The 22,359-nt window shown below is 45.0% G+C and overlaps 2 protein-coding genes across 2 annotated transcripts; both read left to right on the top strand.

Annotated features, from left to right (window-relative positions):
• The first annotated feature begins 1,722 nt into the window (after positions 1-1,722).
• LOC9267913 (uncharacterized) lies at positions 1,723-21,299 on the top strand. Its single transcript, XM_066304280.1, has 4 exons — positions 1,723-1,734; positions 1,857-2,189; positions 2,280-2,811; positions 20,903-21,299. The coding sequence occupies exons 1-3, from the start codon at positions 1,723-1,725 to the stop codon at positions 2,802-2,804; spliced, it is 870 nt and encodes a 289-aa protein (XP_066160377.1). The 3' UTR covers positions 2,805-2,811; positions 20,903-21,299.
• LOC4346544 (uncharacterized) lies at positions 13,332-16,111 on the top strand. Its single transcript, XM_015755923.3, has 2 exons — positions 13,332-14,623; positions 15,818-16,111. The coding sequence occupies exons 1-2, from the start codon at positions 13,379-13,381 to the stop codon at positions 15,830-15,832; spliced, it is 1,260 nt and encodes a 419-aa protein (XP_015611409.1). The 5' UTR covers positions 13,332-13,378; the 3' UTR covers positions 15,833-16,111.
• Positions 21,300-22,359: the final 1,060 nt, after the last annotated feature.

Below are 22,359 nucleotides of genomic sequence, written 5' to 3' on the forward strand. Positions count from 1 at the left end.
ATGTTCTTTATATCTCTCTCTTTTGTGAAGAAATCTCAACAAACTTTCATTGGTTTTTTACCATCCTGCTAGCCCTCTCTTTAATTACTTCTCACATATGTGCAATTACTTATGCATGTGAAATAATATAGATAGAAAAATTCTTTTAAAAAATATTTGTTGTAGTAGGTATAATTATTGGATTCACGTATTTAACGGAATATCAATGGTTTGTTTTTTATCATAATTTTTAGGATTTTTAATTTATTTATGCGCCATATAGCATCTTAGGAGTGTTTGTAGCATACCACGCATGTAACATGTTGAGAGCGTTTGTAGGGAGTTTATTTGAGTTTTTGCTATATAATAGATAGTTAATATAGCATTTCTTATTGTTTATGTCCTGAGCTTCTAGCTAGAAAATTTTTATGAAAAAGTTAGCAGGTGAGATAATAGGAGATAAAATGATGGGTCCACCATATCAAGTGAAAATCAATTATATGATGTTTTCCTTTTTTTTCTTGGATTTTTTTAGATTTCTCTAATTTATTAGAGCGCCACGTGATGGTTTAGTGGCGTTTGTAGGATTGACGTGGTGGCTTAAGAACGTTTCTAGAAAGTTTAGTCGACTTTTATATATAATCTGGTTTTTTAGGCTGTATCCTTTTTAATTCCCGATCATACGATCATACGTTACGTGAAAAAATTATGAATGTGGAAAATGCTAAAATGACTTACATTGTGAAACGGGGGAAGTACATTTAAAATTATGGTCAATTTAATACTAACATTTTAGTTTGAATGCTATTTTAATCTTGTTATTGTTATACGGTTTAGTTAGAATAAAATTCACTTTGAGAATTCACTTGGATATTTCTTTTAGAAAATCTTGAACTACAATTAGGAGTCTAACTTTCATCTCAAGTTAACATGCGAGTTTTTCTAAAGAGATTTATTATATGACTCCTTTTATATTTCCAAAAGAAAACGAATTTAAAATCCGACACAAACACGTATCTGTATTTCCAAAAGTGCACTACCTTAAAAACCGACTGAAATACGGATGGCGTACCAAAATACCGACAAAAACATTTTTAATTTTTATAATAGTAGACATAACATAAAAGAATTAGGAAGAGAAAGAGATGGAGATATAAAAGAACAGAAGAGGAAGGGATTGGGAGAATGTACATACGTTCTTTTATTTATTTTTCCGGCGCACAGCTATACAAAGCCATACGTACATACGTTCTTTTTTTTTTTCTTTTGCTGGCCCACAACAGAGGAAGGGATTATTTTCTTAAATAATAGATCTAATCTAATAGTCTAAAATACCGGATCCACCAATTTAAGTGAAAATTAACGGTTAGATTAGATAGTGTCATGTGACGGTCTAGGAGTGTTTATAAGAGTAACACGTGGCGGATTGAGAGCGATTGTAGGAAGTTTAATGGACTTTTAGTATATAATAATAGATAGATAGATAGATAGATAGATTTGGGTAGCTGTTTGCCTGTTTCTGCTTTTGTCACCGACCTGTGGGCCCGGTGCAAGTGGGGCCAAAATGTCAGTCACTCGTACTGCACATGTGTGTCCGGCACTCCGGCTGTCCGCTCTTCGCCTACTCTCTCCCCCCCCCCCCCCCCCCCCCCCTCTCTCTCTCTCCTGTGCTCTGCAAAACCCAAAAGCAGACGAGAGAACGGAAAACCCCACGCCTCGCTCGGCGCTCGCCACCGCTGGGCGATGGCGACGCTGGCCAGCCGCTGCGCCGCCTGTCGCGCCGCCTTCTCTCCTCCTCTTCCACTCCCCTCCTCGGCCACTTCCACCACCCCACTCCGGTAGTCCGGTGCCAACCAAAGGCGACCCTCCCTGCCCAGGCGCGCCCACCGTCGTCGCCACCTTCCACCCCCTCACCGGTCACCGCCTCCTCGCGGCGCCTCTCCCTCGACTTCCTCCCCGACGCCACCGACTTCGAGCTCTACGACTCCCACCTCGGCCTCCTCCTCCTCCACCACCACAACCGCCCCTTCCTCGTCTGCGACCCCGTCTCCCGCCGCCACGCCCGGTTCCACCCGCCGCCGCTCCTCTACGGCCGGATTGTCGGCGCCGCACTCCTCTCCCGCGAGGCCGAGGCGGATGATCCCGGCGACGGCGGGCTGCGCTTCGAGGCCGTCCGCGTCGCCGTCGACGACGACCGCCCGCGCGCCTGGGTCGCCACGCACCGCGACGGCGTGTGCAGCTGGCGCGCGCTGCCGCGGTCTCGGGACGTCGCCATCGAGTTCGACCCCCACTGGCCTTAGTACCTCGCCGTGCGTGCCGCCGGGAGCCTCTACTGGCACATCTGCAACAACGCCTGCGCGCTCGCTCTGGACGCCGCCACGCTGCAGTTCTCCTTCCTGCGGGCGCCGGCCGTGATGTGGGAACCAAGCGCCCACCACAAGTACCGTGTCGGGGAGATGCCGGTGGACGGGCGGCTGTGCGTCGGCTCGCTGGAGGACGAGGGGCTTCAGCTCTGGTCGCGTGGGAGCGGCAAGGGGAGCGACCACGGGTGGGTGCTGGAGCTGCACGTGCGCATGAAGGAGGTGCTCGACGCGGTTCCATTGCTGCCAAGAAACATCCTGCTCCGCCATGCCAACATTTGGCTCAGCGACATCGACGCCGGGCGCACGGGCAAGGTGTTCATCGCCTCCTTTGGGTTTGGGCGCTTCTCGTACCATCTAGACACTGGAAAGCTGGAGTGCCTAGCGATGGAGGACGGCATGGAGTACGGGCACCCCATCTTCCCCTTCTTCTCGGCACCTGTCAATTGCGGCGTCTCTGAATGAATTTCTGGTAATTTGGATGATAGCTTCCTTTCCATTTTCACTGCCATGTTTGCTCCTGCAACAATGCTTAATCAGAATATATATTGTTGATTTGATTCCGCATGAATACTCTGGTCTTGTCACTTGGGTTTATATCGGACTTGTAGTTAGTACGATCTGTATGGTCATACTATAATTTATCGAAGTAAAGATTTCAAGTAACATAATAATTTACAATGATATGAGGCTGTTGGCAGCAAGTACTAGGAAGGATCTGTGAGTGCTGACTGATCATCCAAAAATACAGTTTAGTTGGTGGTATCATACATAAATTTAGCGTTCTGTTAGTTTTGAATGATTCACTGCATATTTCCATCTATTGTTTCTGTCATCGATTGTTTCTGTCTTTTTAGGTTAACTCCACCGTAAATTTGGAGATTAGTTTGAACCTTTTGATATACTCCCTCCGTTTCACAATGTAAATTATTCTAGCATTTCCCACATTCATATTGATGTTAATGAATCTAAATAGATATATATGTCTAGATTCATTAACATCAATATGAATGTGGGAAATGCTAGAATGATTTACATTGTGAAACGGTGGAAGTAAGTGTTATAATGTTACTTATATTACAGTTAGTCAGTTGCGTATGAACAAGGGGAATTACTGAAGTTATTTTGCTATCTCCAGCTCCACCACTCTTGTAATTGGAGCTCAGCCAAACAGTTTTAGCTCCATTAAAAAAGAGGGAGCGGAGCTGGATGGAGCTCTCTCACAAAATGAACTAGAGATGTGGAGCCGAATTTAGACAGCTCCACAACTCCACTCTAGACCTAACTCCTGTAGCTAAATTTAGGAGTTGGAGCTCTATCAAACAGACCCTTCATTTCCTTTTGAAACTTCTATTGGTTAGTATTATGTTATTTTGTTAGCTTTCTTGCAAGTGAGCCTTCATACTGCAGCGCGTCATATATAGAGAATTGCTGATATTTTTTTAACAGCATTTATTTGATTTGATATGCCTGAATTTTTTTTGCCATATTGTGTTGGGCAAACAACTCAAATATTAAGTATGCTTGGCACCTCAATATTTGCTGTGTAGCCATGTTCATTTTGAAATTATAGTTACGCATCCACTTCTGATTTGCAAGAGAAATCTGTATAAACATTCCACTACAAGTTTTTTGGAGGCTGATGCAAATTATAATCATCAATTGGTCGTTTAGATAACAAAGACATACATGTGGTGATGTGGTTGAGTTTTAGGGATGTTGTTAGTGATACATATTTACACTTTCAACATGTGAACGTGATCATTGCAGTTTAAGCTTAATAACTGTATAGTTTGCTCAGCAAGTTTAATAGTATAGCCAACTACTAGCTCCAATTCATCTATAGCCAATCTAATAGCTTATTCATACAATAGTTACATACTACACTATTAATACATGGTCCCACCTGTCATACACACACTGCGTCTTGGAGTCCGTACTACAGCTGACTACAAATCTGTAGCCCGCTCCTCTTCTCTCTCCTCATTTATCTTCTTAAAATATATTTGTAGCTGGCTTATAGCCTGCTATTGTACCTACTCTTAGTGTTCTGGTTGCACATCAGTTTTATGATTATCTTTCTTTTGCATTGATAAGCTCGAAATGGAAGAGTTTGGAAAATATATTTTTATTCCATAACAACCTCCGAAATATATATGCATATTTTCTGCATTTTAGTTATTTAATTACATAACAGCTAACACAATTCTGTGTGCATTTCTTATGATTCAGGGTGGTGGCTTTCGGGAGGAGATGAGTTCTGAGCACATATCTTCAGCTCACATACTCTGAATCTGTGAATCGCTAGTTCTCTCCAACTATTAGGAAGCTGTAGTTCTTTTCTTTTTTTTCTTTCCATTTAGGAAGTAGTAATGTCTTTGGTGGAGTCCCAGCACAAACACATTGACTGCGTAAAACTCCGTAAAGATCAGGCCATAGTAAATCAGTACTAATATGTTTTCCAACCCTCAAAATGATAGGTTGACATTAGTTATGCTGGACTTTAGTAATCAATGAGTCTATCCAGAGGCTGGAAAACTCAGTTTTATGTATGATGTGAGTATTTTAGTTATTCATTTTACTCTGCTAATTCTATCTCATATATTATGACCTTCTGATTTCTACTACTAGTATTGATTCGATAATTATTGAAAGCTACTCACTTGAGCTAGCATAGCTTGTGAAACACTTTTGGCTGCATGGAAGAATTAATAAATGTGTGGACCGATCCACGTGCGTTCGCACACAAACAGCAAACGCCTCAAGGCATTTGAACTTGGACTCAGCACTGTTAGATATTCTGTTATTGGATGTAATTTATATGGATAGAGATAAGCATGCGCCGGCTATAGATAGAATAGGTTGTTACTTATGTATTAGGAGAGCCAGTGCTATAATCTCATATATATATATATATATATATATATATATATATATATATATATATATATATATATATATATATATATATATATATATATATATATATATATATATATATATATATATTGTAACTAATCTGCCAATTCAAGGCAAGAAATCAACACGCAATCACCGTGCCATCGGCTGGCTTCCTCCATCTAGCTTCCGCAACCTCTGAATTCCTATATGGTATTAGAGCCTATCTCGGCCTAGATTGATTTCCAACGATGGCCAGCTCTTCCTCTGCCGTCTCCAATCCACTCTTCGGCTTCCAAATCTCTGAGAAACTAGGGGAACAGAACCATGCGCTTTGGAGTGCGCAGGTCCTCACTGCTATATGTGGCGTCTGACTCGATGGCTACATCGACGGCACGACCGTGGCTCCTCCGACGCAGATCGAGCGCAAGAAGGGCGAGAAGGGCGACAAGGTGATGGTGGTCACAAATCCAGCGTACCAGGAGTGGTTTGCCACGGACCAGCAGGTCCTCGGCTTCCTCTTCTCATCTCTGTCGTGTGACGTCCTCACCCAGGTCGCCACATCCAAGACGGCGCGTGATGCATGGCGCGCCATAGAGAGCATGTTCATGTCTCAGACACGAGCACGCTCTCTCAACATCAAGCTTTCTCTCTGCACAACACAGAAAGGTAACATGTCCATCTCCGAGTATTTCGGCAAAAATGAAGGCCTTAGGACACGAGGTGGTCGCATGTGGTAAAACCATGGATGAAGAAAATCTAGTAGCTTTTACATTGAATGGATTAGATGATGAATATGAACCTGCTATCTCTGGACTGGTGACAAGAGTAGAACCTGTTACCGTCGCAGAATTGTACTCTATTTTGTTGAACTATGAGAACAGGTAAAATCTCCGGCACAATGCATCTGCAAATGCCGCCAACCGTGGACGAGGAGCTCTGCCAAATTGCCTGTTCTCATAGTTCAACAAAATAGAGTACAATTCTGCGACGGTAACAGGTTCTACTCTTGTCACCAGTCTAGAGATAGCAGGTTCATATTCATCATCTAATCCATTCAATATAAAAGCTACTAGATCTTCTTCATCCATGGTTTTACCACATGTGCGGCAGGGGCAGCAACAATCAGCAGCGCGTCGACAACAGACCCGTGTGCCAAGTTTGCTACAAAATGGGTCACGTTGCCTCTGAATGCTGGCATTGTTTCGATGACTCCTACGTGCCTGATGAAAGGCATGTTGCTGCTGCTACCCATGCTGCCTATGGAGTGGATACCAACTGGTATCTTGACACGGGCGCAACAGATCACATCACCGGCGAACTAGACAAGCTGGCGGTTCGAGAGAGATACAAGGGGAACAATCAAATTCATGCGGCAAATGGCGCAGGTATGAGTATTAAGCATATTGGTCATTCTGTTATTTCTAGCCCAAGCCGAAGATTACATCTCAATAATATTCTTCATGTACCTCAAGCTAAGAAAAACCTCATATCTGCCCACTGTCTTGTTGATGATAATTTTATCTTCCTTGAATTTCACTCTAAATATTTTTTGGTTAAGGATCGAGCCACAAGGAACACAATTCTTAAAGGAAGCCGCCATCAAGGACTATATGTTCTTCCGTCCCCATCCTCACCGGTGAAGCAAGTTTTTTTGGCCGCACCATCTTTCTCAAGGTGGCATAGTCGCTTGGGCCATCCATCCACTCCAGTTGTCACTCACGTCCTTAGTTCAAATAGTTTGCCATGTCTCTCTGAGTCAAATAAAGAGTCTGTTTGTGATGCATATCAAAAGGCTAAAAGCCATCAACTACCATATCCAAAGTCATCAAGTGTGTCTCATCATCCTTTGGAACTTATTTTTTCTGATGTTTGGGGCAATGCTCCTAGTTCTGTTAGTGGCAAAAAGTACTATGTTAGTTTCATTGATGATTACAGCAAGTTTGTTTGGATTTATCTTCTTAAGAATAAATCTGAAGTTTTTGATAAGTTCCATGAATTTCAGAATTTGGTTGAGAGACTCTTTGATCGCAAAATTATAGCTGTTCAAACTGACTGGGGTGGTGAGTATAAAAAACTCAACTCCTTCTTTGACAAGATTGGTATATCCCATCACATTTCTTGTCCCTATGCCTAATGAATCTAATGAAGAAAACGCAGGAGAAATTGATGCCTCAGGTACAACTGATCGGGTGGACGCAGCAGATGAGCCGGAGTCGCCGCATCATTCTCAGGATCAGCGCCAGCAGACTGCACAGCAAGCGCAAACTCCATCACACGGCAACCATCCAAGAGACGACATGCGTGCACCGCGCGCGCCATCTCCCGCGCACACAGATGTTTCTTCACCGAGCCAATCTCTGGTCGACACAGGTGTACGGTGCTAGCAATCTCCCGCTCAAGCAGCAGATCAAGACCAATCAGGCGACGCCATCTCCATCGACCACGATGGACCCCACGCGCACAAAGCATCAGAAGAAACAGCGCTAACAGCAGATCACTTTGACGATCAGTCAGGGGGAGACGTACGCACTGGAGATTGAGCCGCCAACATCCTCTGCGCCGACTCGTCCTCACACTCGGCTGAGCAGTGGTATCTGGAAAGAAAAGGTATATACTGACGGTACGATTAAATATGGTTGTTTTACCTCTACAGGAGAACCCCAAAGTACAGATGAAGCATTGGGTGACAAGAATTGGAAAGAAGCAATGGATGCAGAGTATATGGCATTGATGAAAAAAAAACATGGCACTTAATTCCACCTCAGAAAGGGAGAAATGTAAATGACTGCAAGTGGGTCTACAAGATCAAGAGAAAAGCAGATGGAACACTGGATAGATACAAGGGTCGATTGGTGGCAAAAGGCTTCAAGCAAAGGTATGGCATAGATTATGAGGACACTTTTAGTCCTGTTGTTAAAGCTGTTACTATCAGAACAGTCCTATCTATTGTTGTATCTAGAGGATGGAGTCTAAGACAACTAGATGTACAAAATGCCTTCCTTCATGGAGTCTTAGAAGAAGAGGTATATATGAGACAACCTCCAGGGTATGAGAAATCCTCCTTACCTAATTATGTTTGCAAGTTAGATAAGGCTTTGTATGGGTTGAAACAGGCTCCTAGAGCATGGTACTCAAGGTTAAGTACTAAATTACAGGAGTTAGGTTTCAAAGCCTCAAAGGCAGATACATCTCTATTTTTCTATAGTAAAGGAGGAGTTACAATGTTTCTGCTTATTCATGTTGATGACATTATTGTAGCCAGTTATGTGCCTAGTGCGGTTCCAGCCTTGCTACAGGATCTTGGAAAGGAGTTTGCTCTGAAGGATTTAGGTGAGCTCCACTATTTTCTTGGTATTGAGGTAAAGAAGATGACTAATGGCATTCTGTTAAGTCAAGAAAAGTATGCAACATATGTGATTCGCAAGGTAGGAATGAATGATTGTAAACCAGTTACTACTCCATTATCTACCTCTGAAAAATTGTCAGTAAATGAGGGAAGTCTATTAGGACCAAATGATGCCACACAACATAGAAGTGTTGTTGGGGCTTTACAGTATTTAACACTGACAAGACCTGATATTTCTTTCCCAGTGAATAAGGTGTGTCAGTTTCTGCATTCTCCAACAACAGAACATTGGGCTACTGTAAAAATGATTCTGAGATATCTTAAACATACTGTTAAATTGGGACTAAAAATATGCAAATCTTCATCTCTTCTTGTGAGTGGTTTTTCATATGCAGATTGGGCTGGCAGTCTAGATGACAGGTGGTCTACATGAGGATTTGCAGTATTTTTGTGATCCAACCTTGTGTCCTGGAGTGCTAGGAAACAAGCAACCGTGTCTCGTTCTAGTACAGAAGCTGAATACAAGGCCTTAGCTAATACAACAGCTGATATCATGTGGATATAGACTTTGTTAAAAGAGTCAGAGATACAAGCCCCTGCAGCAGCCAAGATTTTGTGCGATAATATTGGAGCAAAGTATATGTCATCAAATCTAGTGGTTCATGTAAGCACAAAGCATATAGAAGTTGATTATCATTTTGTTAGAGAAAGGGTAGCAAGGAAGCTACTAGAGATTGAGTACATCTCAACTAAAGATCAAATAGCTGATGGTTTCACCAAGGCTCTTGCGGTAAGACCGTTTGAAATGTTTAAGAACAATCTTAATCTAGTAAGATCAGATTGAGGGGGAGTGTTAGATATTCTGTTATTGGATGTAATCTATATGGATAGAGATAAGCATGCGTCGGCTATAGATAGAATAGGTTGTTACCGATGTATTAGGAGAGCCAGTGCTGCAATCTCATCTGCCGATTCAAGGCAAGAAATCAACAGGCAATAACCATGCCATCCGACGTTCCTCCATCTAGCTTCCGCAACCTCTGAATTCCTATAAGCACAACCCATGCATCGCTTATTTCTCTCCTTTTATCTTCTAATCCTCTGTCCTTCATGCATGAGAGTAGCACGACAACTCCTTCAGTGTTGGTAAACTTGAGAGCCCCACAACGATCTTATTTGCCAATTACTCCCTCCGTTCCAAAATATAAGCATTGTTAGTATAGTGCCAAGTCAACCATTTTTAACTTTGACTATTAATAGCCAAAAAAAAATCAATCATGTAAAATTGATGTTATTAAATTTAGCATTAAGCAAACTGTCATAATATGCAACTCTTTTTATTTAAAACATTTTATTTTTATAGATATTATTAGTCAAAGTGGCATCTCAGAGACTGTACCGAAGTCCAAAAATATTTATATTTTGGGATGGAGGGAGTATTAGGTTAGTTCCTTACTGGTTTGCTGTCTTCTCCTTAATTCTCACTTCTTCCTCCACCTTTGGCACCCTGTGACACCACCTACCTCTACCCTATCCAATCTATTGGTTAGCAAACTTTTCCCCCACTGCTAACCTCGTTCATTGCCCTCCCTCGACCCAATGCTCCGGGGCATCTCCCTGTCCGCCCCTGTCCACCATCTTCTCGATCATACCTCAAAGTCTTAAACTATGAAAAGAGATCATATAACTTAGGCAAAATTTGCTACAGGACACTCAAAGATTGTGGTCTTTGCTGTGAGACACCCGAAGATCGTGTATTTGCTCGTGGACACTGTAAAAAAGTGGTAATTAGCTGCTGGACACTCCTCCCATTATTTTATTATTTTCGATCGAGATGGAGAGAGAAAGAGTTGTGTAAGTACCAAAATACCCCTGGACACTGTTCTTCCTCTCTCTATCTTTTTTTTCCCCTTCTTCTTCCTTGCAGCAGAGCAGAGGTGCGAGTGTGCGACGGCGGCTGGCCCGAGCCTGGACGGCTCAGCCATGGCGAGGCGGCGGCGGGGCGGTGTAGGCCCCACATCCTTTCTTTTTCTCTTCTTTCTCTCCTCTCTCGAGCAGGCGTGGTGGCAGACTTCCGTGAGGCGGCCGGCAGAGGAGCAGGGGGCGGCGGCGCTGGAGAGAGGGAGAGAGATGGCCGACGCGATGGCGAGGTCGGCGGCGGAGAGTAGCGGCGCGCGGCACGGCAGCGGGGGAGAGGGGGCGCACGCACCGCCCGTCCTCCATCGCGATGGCGTGCAGCACGTTCTTGTCCTCCAGCAACGCCGGCGTGCCGACGTCGGACCACGACCAGGCCACGTTCTTCTTGTCCCGGAAGTCCAGCAGGATGATGAAGGAGGTGTCTCATGTCTGTCCGTGGTGGCAACATGGTCGCTGCCATGAGCGTGCTCGTGCCATCGAGCCATTGGAGCTTGTCGGCGTCGCCGAGTGCACAGCCCGGCGGCTCGTAGAAGAAGTCGGCCTACTCGCCGGTGGTGCAGTCCCAGACGCCGATGCCACCTATAGCTGACTGAGGTCTTATGATCATTGTGACAGGATGCACCCTGCATCCTTAAACCGTGACAACCTCTGCAAAGCCAACCTCATACACACTTTGCTGCTCATTGCTGATCGATCACATGATGCATGATATGGCCATTCATGTAGAGAAGAATCTGGATAAGAATAACTACTAGTGGATCATGGTGCAGTTGCAGAGATTGGGGAGGAAGAAGAACACTCAATGAATGTCCCTTGTTGCCCGAGACACGGCCGATTCGCGCCTGCCATCTCCAGTTGTACACGCGCGATGCAGAAGAGGTGGCGCAGGTCACCGGGAAGGCAGTTGTACACGAGCAGGTCGCCGCCGCTCCTCCATCACTCATTTGTACACGCGCACGGCGCTGCCGTGCGAGGCGCAGCAGCCGCAGTCGGGCGCGGCGCGGACAGCCGTCCCGTCGCCCGTGGTGTTCCCTGCCATGGACGCCGCCAGCTGCAGCTGGTCCTCGTCGAACGGCCCCCACCGTGCCTCGCAGAAGCGGTCGAGGAGGCCGTAGTAGAGCGAGGTAGAGCGCCTCACGCCCCCCAGCAAAACCTTCGCGTTGCTGTCGAAGAAGAACAGAGAAAGAGAGATTGACAAGTGGGCCCATGGGCAAACTTGTCTTTAAACTAAGTTTCTCTCTCCGTTTTCATCGAAAATAATAAAATAATGGGAGGGGTGTCCAGCAGCTAATTACCACTTTTTTACCGTGTCCACGAGCAAATACACGATCTTCGGGTGTCTCACAGCAAAGACCACAATCTTTGAGTGTCCTGTAGCAAATTTTGCCTATAACTTACAAACATGTGGGTCCATATGTTAGCGACCCACGTTAGAGGACAAACCCTCTCCCTAAACCATCCTTCCAACCCTTCACCTTCACCCTGCTCCTAAACCGCTCACGTGTACATTAGGCCATTAGCCCTCTTGGTACCTATGGATCATTCGTATGAAACCTAGTTGTATAATCAGTTAGGGCCCCTTTGAATCAAATGATTTATATAGAAATTTCATAGGATTCAAATCCTATAGGAAAATTTCCTATTTGGCCCTTAGATTCAGACCCCCTTAGATTCAAAGAAAAACCATAGGAAATTCTAGAGGATTTTATCCTATGGGAAATAATCCTATAGAGTCCTTTGAAACAAAAGATTGTTTCCTATCAATTCCTTTGAAATTCCTATGGAACGAACCTTACTAGAGCAATTTTGGAGGAAAATAAACATGAGGTCTTACCTCATGTTTTTCTCTTCATGTGTCTAGGGTTCCTGCGTTTTTCCTGTGTGCTAATCAAACGACAGTATGAAGACTTTCCTGTGTTTCAAAATCCCATAGGAAATCCAATAAGTGTGACATTCAATTCCTACGTTTTTTCTATTCCTCTGTTTTCTCAATCCTGCGATTCAAAGGGGCCCTCAAAGGATTGAAGTTTTCCAAATCCTATGAAATTCCTATGGAATAACACATTGCACGTGAATTTTGCATGAAACTTAGTAAAAGCACTAACCTCTTAGGGCCCCTTTGAATTGGAGGAAAAACATAGGAATTTTAGAGGATTTCAATCCTATAGGAAAATTTCCTATGAAGCCCTTTGAAACAAAGGATGGAATCCTATCCAATCCTTTGAAATTCCTATGGAATGGACAATCCTATAGAGATTTTGAAGGAAATTTAGCAAGAGCTTCAACCTCTTGGTAACTTTCCTTTGAGTCTATCTCTCTCATCAAATTCCTGCGTTTTTCTTGCGGTTCAATCAAACGGTCATTCATGTGTTTTTCCTGTGTTTTGCAATCCTCTGTTTTACGCTTATATTCCTATTAAAATCCTACGTTTTTCCTATTCCTACGTTTTCTCAATCCTGTGATTCAAAAGGGCCCTTAGAAAATTTCATTTGAGTCTATCTCTCATCCGATTCGTATGTTTTTTCCTGCGGTCCAATCAAACGATCATTCATATATTTTGCAATCCTCTGTTTTACACTTTAATTCTAGAATCATGTATTTTTCCTATTCCTCTATTTTTTTTACAACCCTGCGATTCAGATAGACCTTACCATTTTTTTTGGTCGTCAAACAGTGATGACTCTCCTGGCCGCTGTCTAGTTGTGCATCTAGCCATTTTACTTTTCTTTTTTAAAAGAAAAGAAATAAAAATCCTAGCAAAAAATGACTGCTGCTCCTGGAGTACTGTACATTTTCCTTTTTTAAGGAGGAGAAGCGTGTTCCGCTCCAGCTGTCCACTCTTCCCCTCCTCACCCACCCACCACCATCACCAGTAATGGCGTCGGAAACCCTCCAAACCCTCCTTCCTCCGCCGCCGGCCGAGGAAGCGCCGACGACGACGGTCGCCGCCCTCACCGACGACACCCTCCGCAACATCCTCCACCGCCTCGCCCCCGCCGACCTCCTCCGCGCCGCCCTCGCCTGCCACCGCTGGCGCCGCGCTGCCGCACGCTGCGCCAAGGGCGCGCCTCCCCCACTCCTCGGCTACTTCTTCCACCCGGCCGACACGCCCCCGCCGGTGCACTTGCCCTTCTCGGCGTCCAGGGGCCGCCTCCACCCCGCCGCCGTCTCCCCCGTCGACGCCTCCTCCTCCTCCTCCCCGCGCCTCTCCCTCGACTACCTCGGCGGGACCAAGGGCTTCATCATCTACGACGTCTACCTCGGCCTCGTGCTCCTCCTCCCGACCTCGCTCCCGTCCGGGACCCTCCCCCGCATCCTCGTCCTCGACCCTGCCTCCCGCCGCCGCGCGCTGCTCCCGCAGCCCCCACGCGACGCGCTGCCGGGCGACCGCTGGCGTGGCCGTCGGCACATCGTCGGCGCCGCCGTGCTCTCGCGCGCGCACCCGAGCAGGCTCTGCTTCGACGCCGTCTGCCTCACCGTCGACGACAAGCACCCGCGCGCCTGGGTCGCGTCCTACCGCGACGGCGAGTGTAGCTGGAGGGCGCTCCCGCGGGACACCGGAGTCACGGTCGCGTTCGACCCCTACTGGTTCGAGGGCCGCTGCGTGCACGCCGCGGGGGACATCTACTGGCACATCTGCCACTCCGGCCGCCTGCTCAAGCTCGACCCTGCCACGCTCAGCTTCTCCTACCTGCTAGCGCCGTCCGAGCTGGGGGACAGCAACAAGAAGTTCCGAATCGGGGAGACGCCGGAGGACGGGCGGCTGGGCATGGCGACCGTGGAGGACCAGGAGATGCAGTTCTGGGTGCGCGGGGAGGCCAGCGGGAGCGACAACGGTTGGTTTCTGAGGAAGAGGATGAACATGCGCAAGGTGCTCGACACCATCCCGGGGTTGCCCAGGGACATGATGAGCCGTATCATCTCCATCTGGCTCAGCGACATCGACTCAGGGCGCACCGGGAAGCTGTTCATCAAGACACAGGGGTATGGGCGCTACTCCTTCCATATGGATACCGGCAAGCTGGACCGATTGGCTACTGAAGATGGAAAGGAGTATGGCCACCCCATCTACGCCTACTACGTGGCCTGGCCTCCTGCCTTCCTCGCTCCAGAATTGGAGGTAATTTGGAACACCTTTCCTTCACCATTCTTAACATTTTTGTTTATGCCAAATTGTTTGATCAATGCTTAAGTGGATTGCTTGCTCATGTGGTTTGTTGCCTGCAGTACAGTCTGTTGCACGCGCATTAGCTTTAGTAGATGTAGAGCTGTATTAAAATTTGTAAGGTCATTATAGCGATTGATCGAATATTGTAACAGTGTTGAAAGTCGTAAGATATCTCAAGCAATCTTTGAAACTAGACTTATGTTTCTTGAAAATTGTTGAGTTTTGTACAGTTAAATAGGCTTTGTTGTTTGGTACTGGGCTGCTTTAGCTGATTCCTCTTGATACCAAATAACCTGAGAGCTTAAATATATCAAGCATTCAAAATGTAATGTAATAAATTATTGTATTGCATTGCATTGCATTGTTCAACCTGTACTTTTGTTTCCATAGTTTTGATCTTGCATAATGCAGTAATATGTGTGATTCTGTATTTCATAGGTGTGAAATATGTCAGAGTGTTGTACTCAATCTGTTAGTAAGCATGTGGTTACAATATTTGTATGTTGGCCATGAAGAATATTTATATTTTTTGTTTTCTTTCCAGCTTTACTCCCATTTGTGGAGCCCCATACAACAAATTAGTTTAGCAGGTCTTTTAAGTCACAAAGAGAATGGTCTACCAAGTCTTAAAATGTTACTACTTGCTGATTATTGTGGCACCAATTATTACAGGAATCAGATATGTCTTTGAAACTAATTAGGCTTATTGATTATTGCTAGCACTGTCTAGTATTTTTTTTCAATCGGTCAATTTGAAGATAATAAATATAGAAGAATAGGATATTATTGCTGTCATAAACTTTCGTATAGTGGTTCATCGTTGTTTTACCTATTGTTCAATGTTCAATCTTCATTGTGGAAAACAATGTAGGCTGTCACTATAAAAACGTATTTTTTTTTGGGTTCTGGGATGTCGAATTTAGCAATTTGCTTTGCTTGATGCAATCCATTTCACTCCTAAACTTTTACCTTCTTGTGAACTTCTATCAAGAAATGGCTCATGTTACACCTTCATATGTAAGCATAATAATTATACTTGTGCTGATGATCAACATGCTTTTGATTTATCCATCTCTTGTTATGCAATTGCAATATCTTTGATTCATTGGCTCTGGAACTGATGATTTTGTCATTCTTGTGATTTAGGGTGATGATTACTGAGACAAGGTTACCAGCCAACTCACTCCCTTCCTTTTCTGGGTCACCAATGCCATTCCTGATTCACTCATGAGTCCTTACCGAGCAGTGAGCACGCGAGGAATTTTTGAGGACCTTATTCTGCATGAGACTAACTAATTCCCAGTAGTTCTATGCTGTCATTTAAGCATACTTCAACTAGATTAAGAGATTAAGACAGTGGGATGGCATTGCACATTATGCTGGTTTTTGGCGAGCCGTGGTTTGAATATGATATTATTATCTCCTGCATGCTTTGGTTTATTTCATATTTGTTTGCCGTGCCATGGTAGAAACTGGAAATAGCTTAAATTTGTACCGAGTTTGTCGAGCACGTTGGATTTGCTGGGGTAAACTCTGTAGCTTCCATTTAAACAACAGGTCTTGATTGGATCTTTCCAGCTTTAGTTTCGCCACTAATTGTTGCGTCTGCATCCGGCAAATCGCAAACCACAAGGGTGTGTTTAGTTCTTTGGGTAAAGTTTTTGAAATATACGGACGCACATTTAAAGTATTAAACGTAGACTAATAACAAAACAAATTACAGATTCCGCCTGTAAACTGTGAGACGAATTTATTAAGCCCTAACTAATCTGTCATTAATAAATGTTTACTGTAGCATCACATTGTCAAATCATGGTGTAATTAAGCTCAAATGATTTGTCTCGTAATTTACATGCAAACTATGCAATTGGTTTTTTTCAAACATTTAATGCCCCATACATGTGTCAAATATTTAATGTGATGTTTTTGGCCAATTTTTTTTTTATCTAAACAGGCCTTGTATGTAGAGCAGTATCCGAACTGTAGGTTTTAAAGTTCAAACCTACAGTTGTTTGGTTTATGTTACAATCATGGTTAGCCACACTTTTCACTCGTATAGCTCCACATGTTAGAGGCTTAAATTCATTGTTAACTTTGCGTATGTTCTGGCTAATATTCTAGGTAATCAATCATTTTTGTGGCAAGCCGTATCTCGTGGTTTCGAAAGGCTGGAAGCTATAGCTATCACTCTAGTATCAACTAAACATGTTCTGCAAACCCAAATTTGGAACCCAAATGCTGTTGATGATTTGGGGCAAAACTTGTGTACTCCTAGTATCGATGGAAGTGGGAACGAAGTTGGAACGGCCTGCTCTGCTAGTAGTCTGCCACACAAAAGCTGAGGAGCAGCAGGAGTTCTTTTGTTTTGACTCGTCTCCATGCTGCAAGAGAACAGGACTGCAGCAGGCGAACTCTGTGGGAGTGGGAGCTGTGCTGTGCTGTGCTGCTGGCGGGCTGGGAACCGGCTCCTCTGACGTAGAGAATTCTACGTCAGAGGGACGTTCGACTCCCGATAGCCGTCGCTTGCGCATCCAACGGCTCCGGTCCACGCGTCCTCCATCCTTGGCTTAAATGCCCGATGTATAGCCTTTCCGCACGGCGCCCATTCGTAGAATCGTAGCCGGGAGCTCACGCCAAAGGGAAGCACCAGCCGCCGGAGCCGTCGCTCGAGCTATGCCTAGCGTAGGCCGACGAGAATTAAGCTCCGTTCGCGGGCGTGCAGTGCGCGGAAGAGGAGCGACGGTGGTCATGTGTGTGCTTGTTTTTAGCAGCATCCTAGAGTAGATTGCATCAGGTTTCAATTTTTGTTGGCATCGTATTCCTTCGGACGTGCTTAGTTCGTGTGGGATGGAACACATTCGCGGCAATGGCAGCGAGGTGAGGACGGGCATCCAGCAAGCCGCGATGCATGGTGAGTCTTTATATTCTGCAAATAAAAGGATGAGAAAACGAAAAGCTGCACTGAGCCAATGACACTTACGCAGCACCAAAACTCCCTCTGTCGAACACCTTGTGAGTGCACTGTTCATCTTCTTCCTCCAAACAATCTTAGAGTTTGTGAGCCAAGTCACCGATTGGGGCTGTCAAAGGACAGCGAGAAGATGGGAGGAGCCAATCAATGTGTCCCCGGACGAAATAATCCATGGGAAGGGTATGAACACGAAGAACGCCAGGAAAATGTCGATCGACAAGGACGATGGAGAGGCCAAGATGACGATGGCGGCGGCGGCGGCGGAATTGAAGGTGATGGCGATCTCTCCGATTCTGGGCTTCCCAGGCAGAGGAGGGCGTTGACGCGGTCTCTTGCGGCGGCATGCGCGAACACAGACTCCTCGAGCGTGGCGCGCATCCTTTGCTTGTTCGGCAGCAGGTAACATCATCGTGTTCATCGGGCGACACTTACGCCTGGCGCTTCTCTCGGCGCTGCCGAACCGTAGGTGCTCGTCGTCCGCGTCGTCAGGGGACCTGCTGGCCAAGACGGAGCCCATCAGGAAAGCGCGTGGGAGGGCTGCGTCCAGTTGCTCAGCTGCGTGCCCAAGCTCACCGTCACGCTGTTGTGGCTCCGGCGGACGGTGCTGGTGCAGTCTGATGGCGGCGAATGGGCCGAACGAGAAGGCTATCATCACGCGCGCGGACCAGAGCCGTTGGATGCGCAAGCGACGGCTATCGGGAGTCGAACGTCCCTCTGACGTAGAATTCTCTACGTCAGAGGAGCCGGTTCCGGCGGGCTGATGCTGCAAGGTTTGTCTTCAACAGCATGTCTACTTTTACTATTAGTATTTTTTAAAAAATTAGTACAGCAACATATAAATCATATGTTATTAAAGTATTACTTATGGTGAATCAAAATGTAAATACTATGTTATTAGAGTATATGAATTTATATAAATTTATGGTTAAATATTAAAATGTTTGTCTTACGACAAAACTAGATCAGCAATTAATTTGAAACTTAGTGACACAAAAAAGCAACTTCAGAATTACACCGTTCTCATGTTTGAATTCCCATGTCATAAACACTTTGATCCAAAAGAGATTTTTAAACTTGTACTACCACGAATTTTCTTGCAGCCGTGTCCGTGTGCGCCTAGCCATTTTCCAATGCCCCCCATGCTCTGTGCTATTGCAGCCTTCCTCTCCTCTGATCGCGCGCAAGAGGAGAAGAAGAAGAAGCAAACTTCTACTAGTACTAGCAAAGACAAAAACTCCATCCCCCACCCCCTCCTCGCCTCGCCTCGCCTCCTCCGGCGATGGCGACGACGGTAGCAACCCGCGGCGCCGCGCTGGCATTCCGGCGGCGCCTCTCGCTCCGCCTCTTCTCCCACTCCTCCGCTTCCGCCTCCCTCCCCCTCCTCCTCGGCCACTTCCACCACCCGAGGCCGGTGCCACCCAGAGGCAGCCCCGGCGACCTAAACATGGCGCCCAACGTCCCCGCCTTCCAACCCCTCACGCCATCCTCGCCGCGCTTCTCCCTCGACTTCGTCCCCGACCTCTCCCGCTTCACCATCCTCGACTCCCACCTCGGCCTCCTCCTCCTCCGCCGCCACGACGACCACGGCGACGCCTTCCTCGCCTGCGACCCCGTCTCCCGCCGCCACGCGCTCTTCCACCCGCCGCCGACGATGGGCAGGTACTCCGGCGGCACCGTCTTCAGCGCCGCGCTGCTCTCCCGCGAGGCGGACGCCGGGGGGCTCCGCTTCGAGGCCGTCTGCGTCGCCGTCGACGCCGACGCCCCGCGCGCCTGGGTCGCCACGTGCCGCGACGGCGACTGCCGCTGGCGCGCCCTGCCGCGGTCGCGCGACGTCGCCATCGAGTTCGACCCCTACTGGCTGGAGAGCCACTGCGTGCGCGCCGCGGGGAGCCTCTACTGGCACATCTGCAACAACCCCTGCGCGCTCGCGCTGGACGCCGCCACGCTGCAATTCTCCTTCCTGCGGGCGCCGGCGGCGATGTGGGACTCAACCACCCACCACAAGTACCGCGTCGGGGAGTCGCCGGTGGACAATGCTTGATCAATTGCTTAATCAGATCGATGAATGTTGTTGGCTTGACTCTGCTTAAGTACTCTGATATTGTGTTTAGAAGTAGCGGATTTCTAGTTGTAGGATATGTATGGTCATATAATTTCCAGTAATAACATTCTAGTTTGCTAATGATACACGGCTATTGATGGCAAATGGTGGGTATATGGGAGGAGGGCTGTCTGATCTCTGATCATCACAAAAAAGTTGCATATTGCTTTGCACTTCTACGCAATTGCGAATGATTCACTACATATTTCCTTTTCTTTTCTTTTTGTTGTGCCATGATTCTAGTTCCTTTCATTGATTCACTCTATGCTAGCTTTTGAGTTCAACACCACCTTATGTTTGTTGACTAGTAGTTTGCATCTTTAGATGTAACTGTTATTGTATTAAACATAAACTAGGGGAATAACTGCAGTATTTTGTTATCTCTTTAGGTTCATTTCTTTTTTGAACTTCTCTGGGTGTTTCGGATTTTCTTAGCTTTCTTGCAAGTGAACCTGCAATGCATCACATCCAGGGAGTAGATGGTGTTTTGTTTATCGGCATTCGTGTGATTTTATAAGCCTGAAATTAACTTCCACAAAAGAAGTGTGCGTTGCACCTCAGTATTATCTATGCTTCTCCTTTACAAGAAAAAAAAAGTTATACATGCATTTCTGATTTGCAAGAGATTTCTGGATATACATTGCACCGCAGGTTTCTTGGAGGTTGATGCACAGTTAGTCTAGCAAACCAACAAAATTTAATCATATTGGGAAAAAAATCTACATCAGGATAGAGAAACGATGACATTATTTGGTAGTTCTTTTGAATTTTCACATTATAGATTGGGAACCTTAAAGTTCAGTAAGAGTGGTCTTTCCATTTTTTTCCCTCTCATGTTGAGACATAGCAATGTCAAGATAATTTCCATATTATAATCCTTTTGGTTTTTTAGACAAGACTTACATGTGGTTGAGTTTTAGGGATGTTGTTAATGTCATGAATTTTAGAATTTACACAATCAACTTGTGGATGTGATCAGTGCTGTTTAAACTTAACTGTATAGTTTGGCACAATGTTCTGGTTGCAAATCAGTTTGATTGTATTTTGTACCTTGGGAAGACCAATTCTGTATTTTTTTTTTACAAAGCACCTGTTTTGTTCATCATTTGGTTTAGAGGGAACTGCTAACACAACTCTGTGTGCATTTCTTATGATCCAGGGTGGTGGCTTTTGGGAGGAGTTCTGACTTCTGAGAACATATTTGAATCTATGAATCGCTACAGTTCACTCTCCATAGGAAGCTGTAGTTTTTGCCCTTTAGGAAGTATGGATGCTTTGGTGGTGTCTCTGCTTAGTCAGGCAAACACATATTGGGCTGCTTGAAACTCCGTAAATCACTAATATGTTTTTCATGCTTCGGAATGATAGATTAACATTAGTTATGCGCTGGTCTTTTGCAACCTATTTGTATCTAAAAGCTGTAAAATTCAGAAATTAGTATCCATTTTTACTTTCAATTCTCTCTCCTACCTTGTATATGTTAGTACTATGCAATATATGACGTTGTTATGATGAATCTTAAGAGGTATATCCACTTGAGCAAGGATAGCATGTGAAACACTTTGGTGGAAGAACTAATGCTTGATATAACTATGCATCTGCTAACTGGACAATCTGAGGCTTTGAGCAGTTTGAAGTTTTGAATTCTCATGACCGGGAGAAGGTTAGTGAAAATTTATCGTAATACTGTTCCTTTTCTTTTGTCTGGCTAGCTGGGGTTTATTGTGAGCATGCACTTGATTCTATCAGCTCTATCACCAAAATGCTGGTTGTCAGGTTTGCTGCAGATCAAACTTTGACCATATGTGCATACAAAGTAAAGGTTTGCTTGAGTTCATTTGTGTGATTGTTATTTGTAACTCGAGTATTAGGATGTGGGACTCACTGATTTTTCCCTTTTTATAACTGAGGGTCCTCTAACAATGATAACTTAAATAGGAGTTTCCTGATCACTGCCTGATTGTGGATCAGACTAACTAGCTGGGTGACCCGCGCAATTGCGCGACTAGCACCTAAACAAAATCATATATTTTTCAAGTATGACTTTGAAAGACCAAACCTTATCATCCCCGTATTTCTAATTATATAGTTTTTAAAAGTCACACCAGCTGCTACCCCTTACTTATGTCATATCCTTTTTTATTTGCTTGCTCGATCTACCACTATTTCTATTCATTCTCCTTGATATCTTTTAAAATTAAATCTTGTAGTTTTTAGAGTTTATTGTTTCGTTGGGATTCATTTTTATAATCTCTAGAAGCCCCGTCAAACGCTGTCATTATACTCCTCTATGGCTCGTCCATTGTCTTTTCTCTTTATTGTCGTTGGGATTTTAAAAATCAAACATAATTATCGTTCGGGTTCATTTTTACTTTATAGAAGTCTCACCAAACCGTCAGCGATTTTGCCATTGTACTCCTTTGTGGCTCGCCCGCTGCCTCCCTTCTTTATTTTTACTGAGATTTTCAAATCGAACATGATTATTATTGGTTTTTGTTGTACTTTTTACAAGTTCCGAACCTTAAAAAAATGGTCCTTGTAGTTTTTAGAGTTTATTGTCTTATTGGGTTTTATTTTTTATAATTTTTAGAAGTCTTATCAAACGATGCCACTATA

This window comes from Oryza sativa, chromosome 9, assembly GCF_034140825.1.
Source record: "Oryza sativa Japonica Group chromosome 9, ASM3414082v1".
Classification (NCBI taxonomy): Eukaryota; Viridiplantae; Streptophyta; class Magnoliopsida; order Poales; family Poaceae; genus Oryza; species Oryza sativa.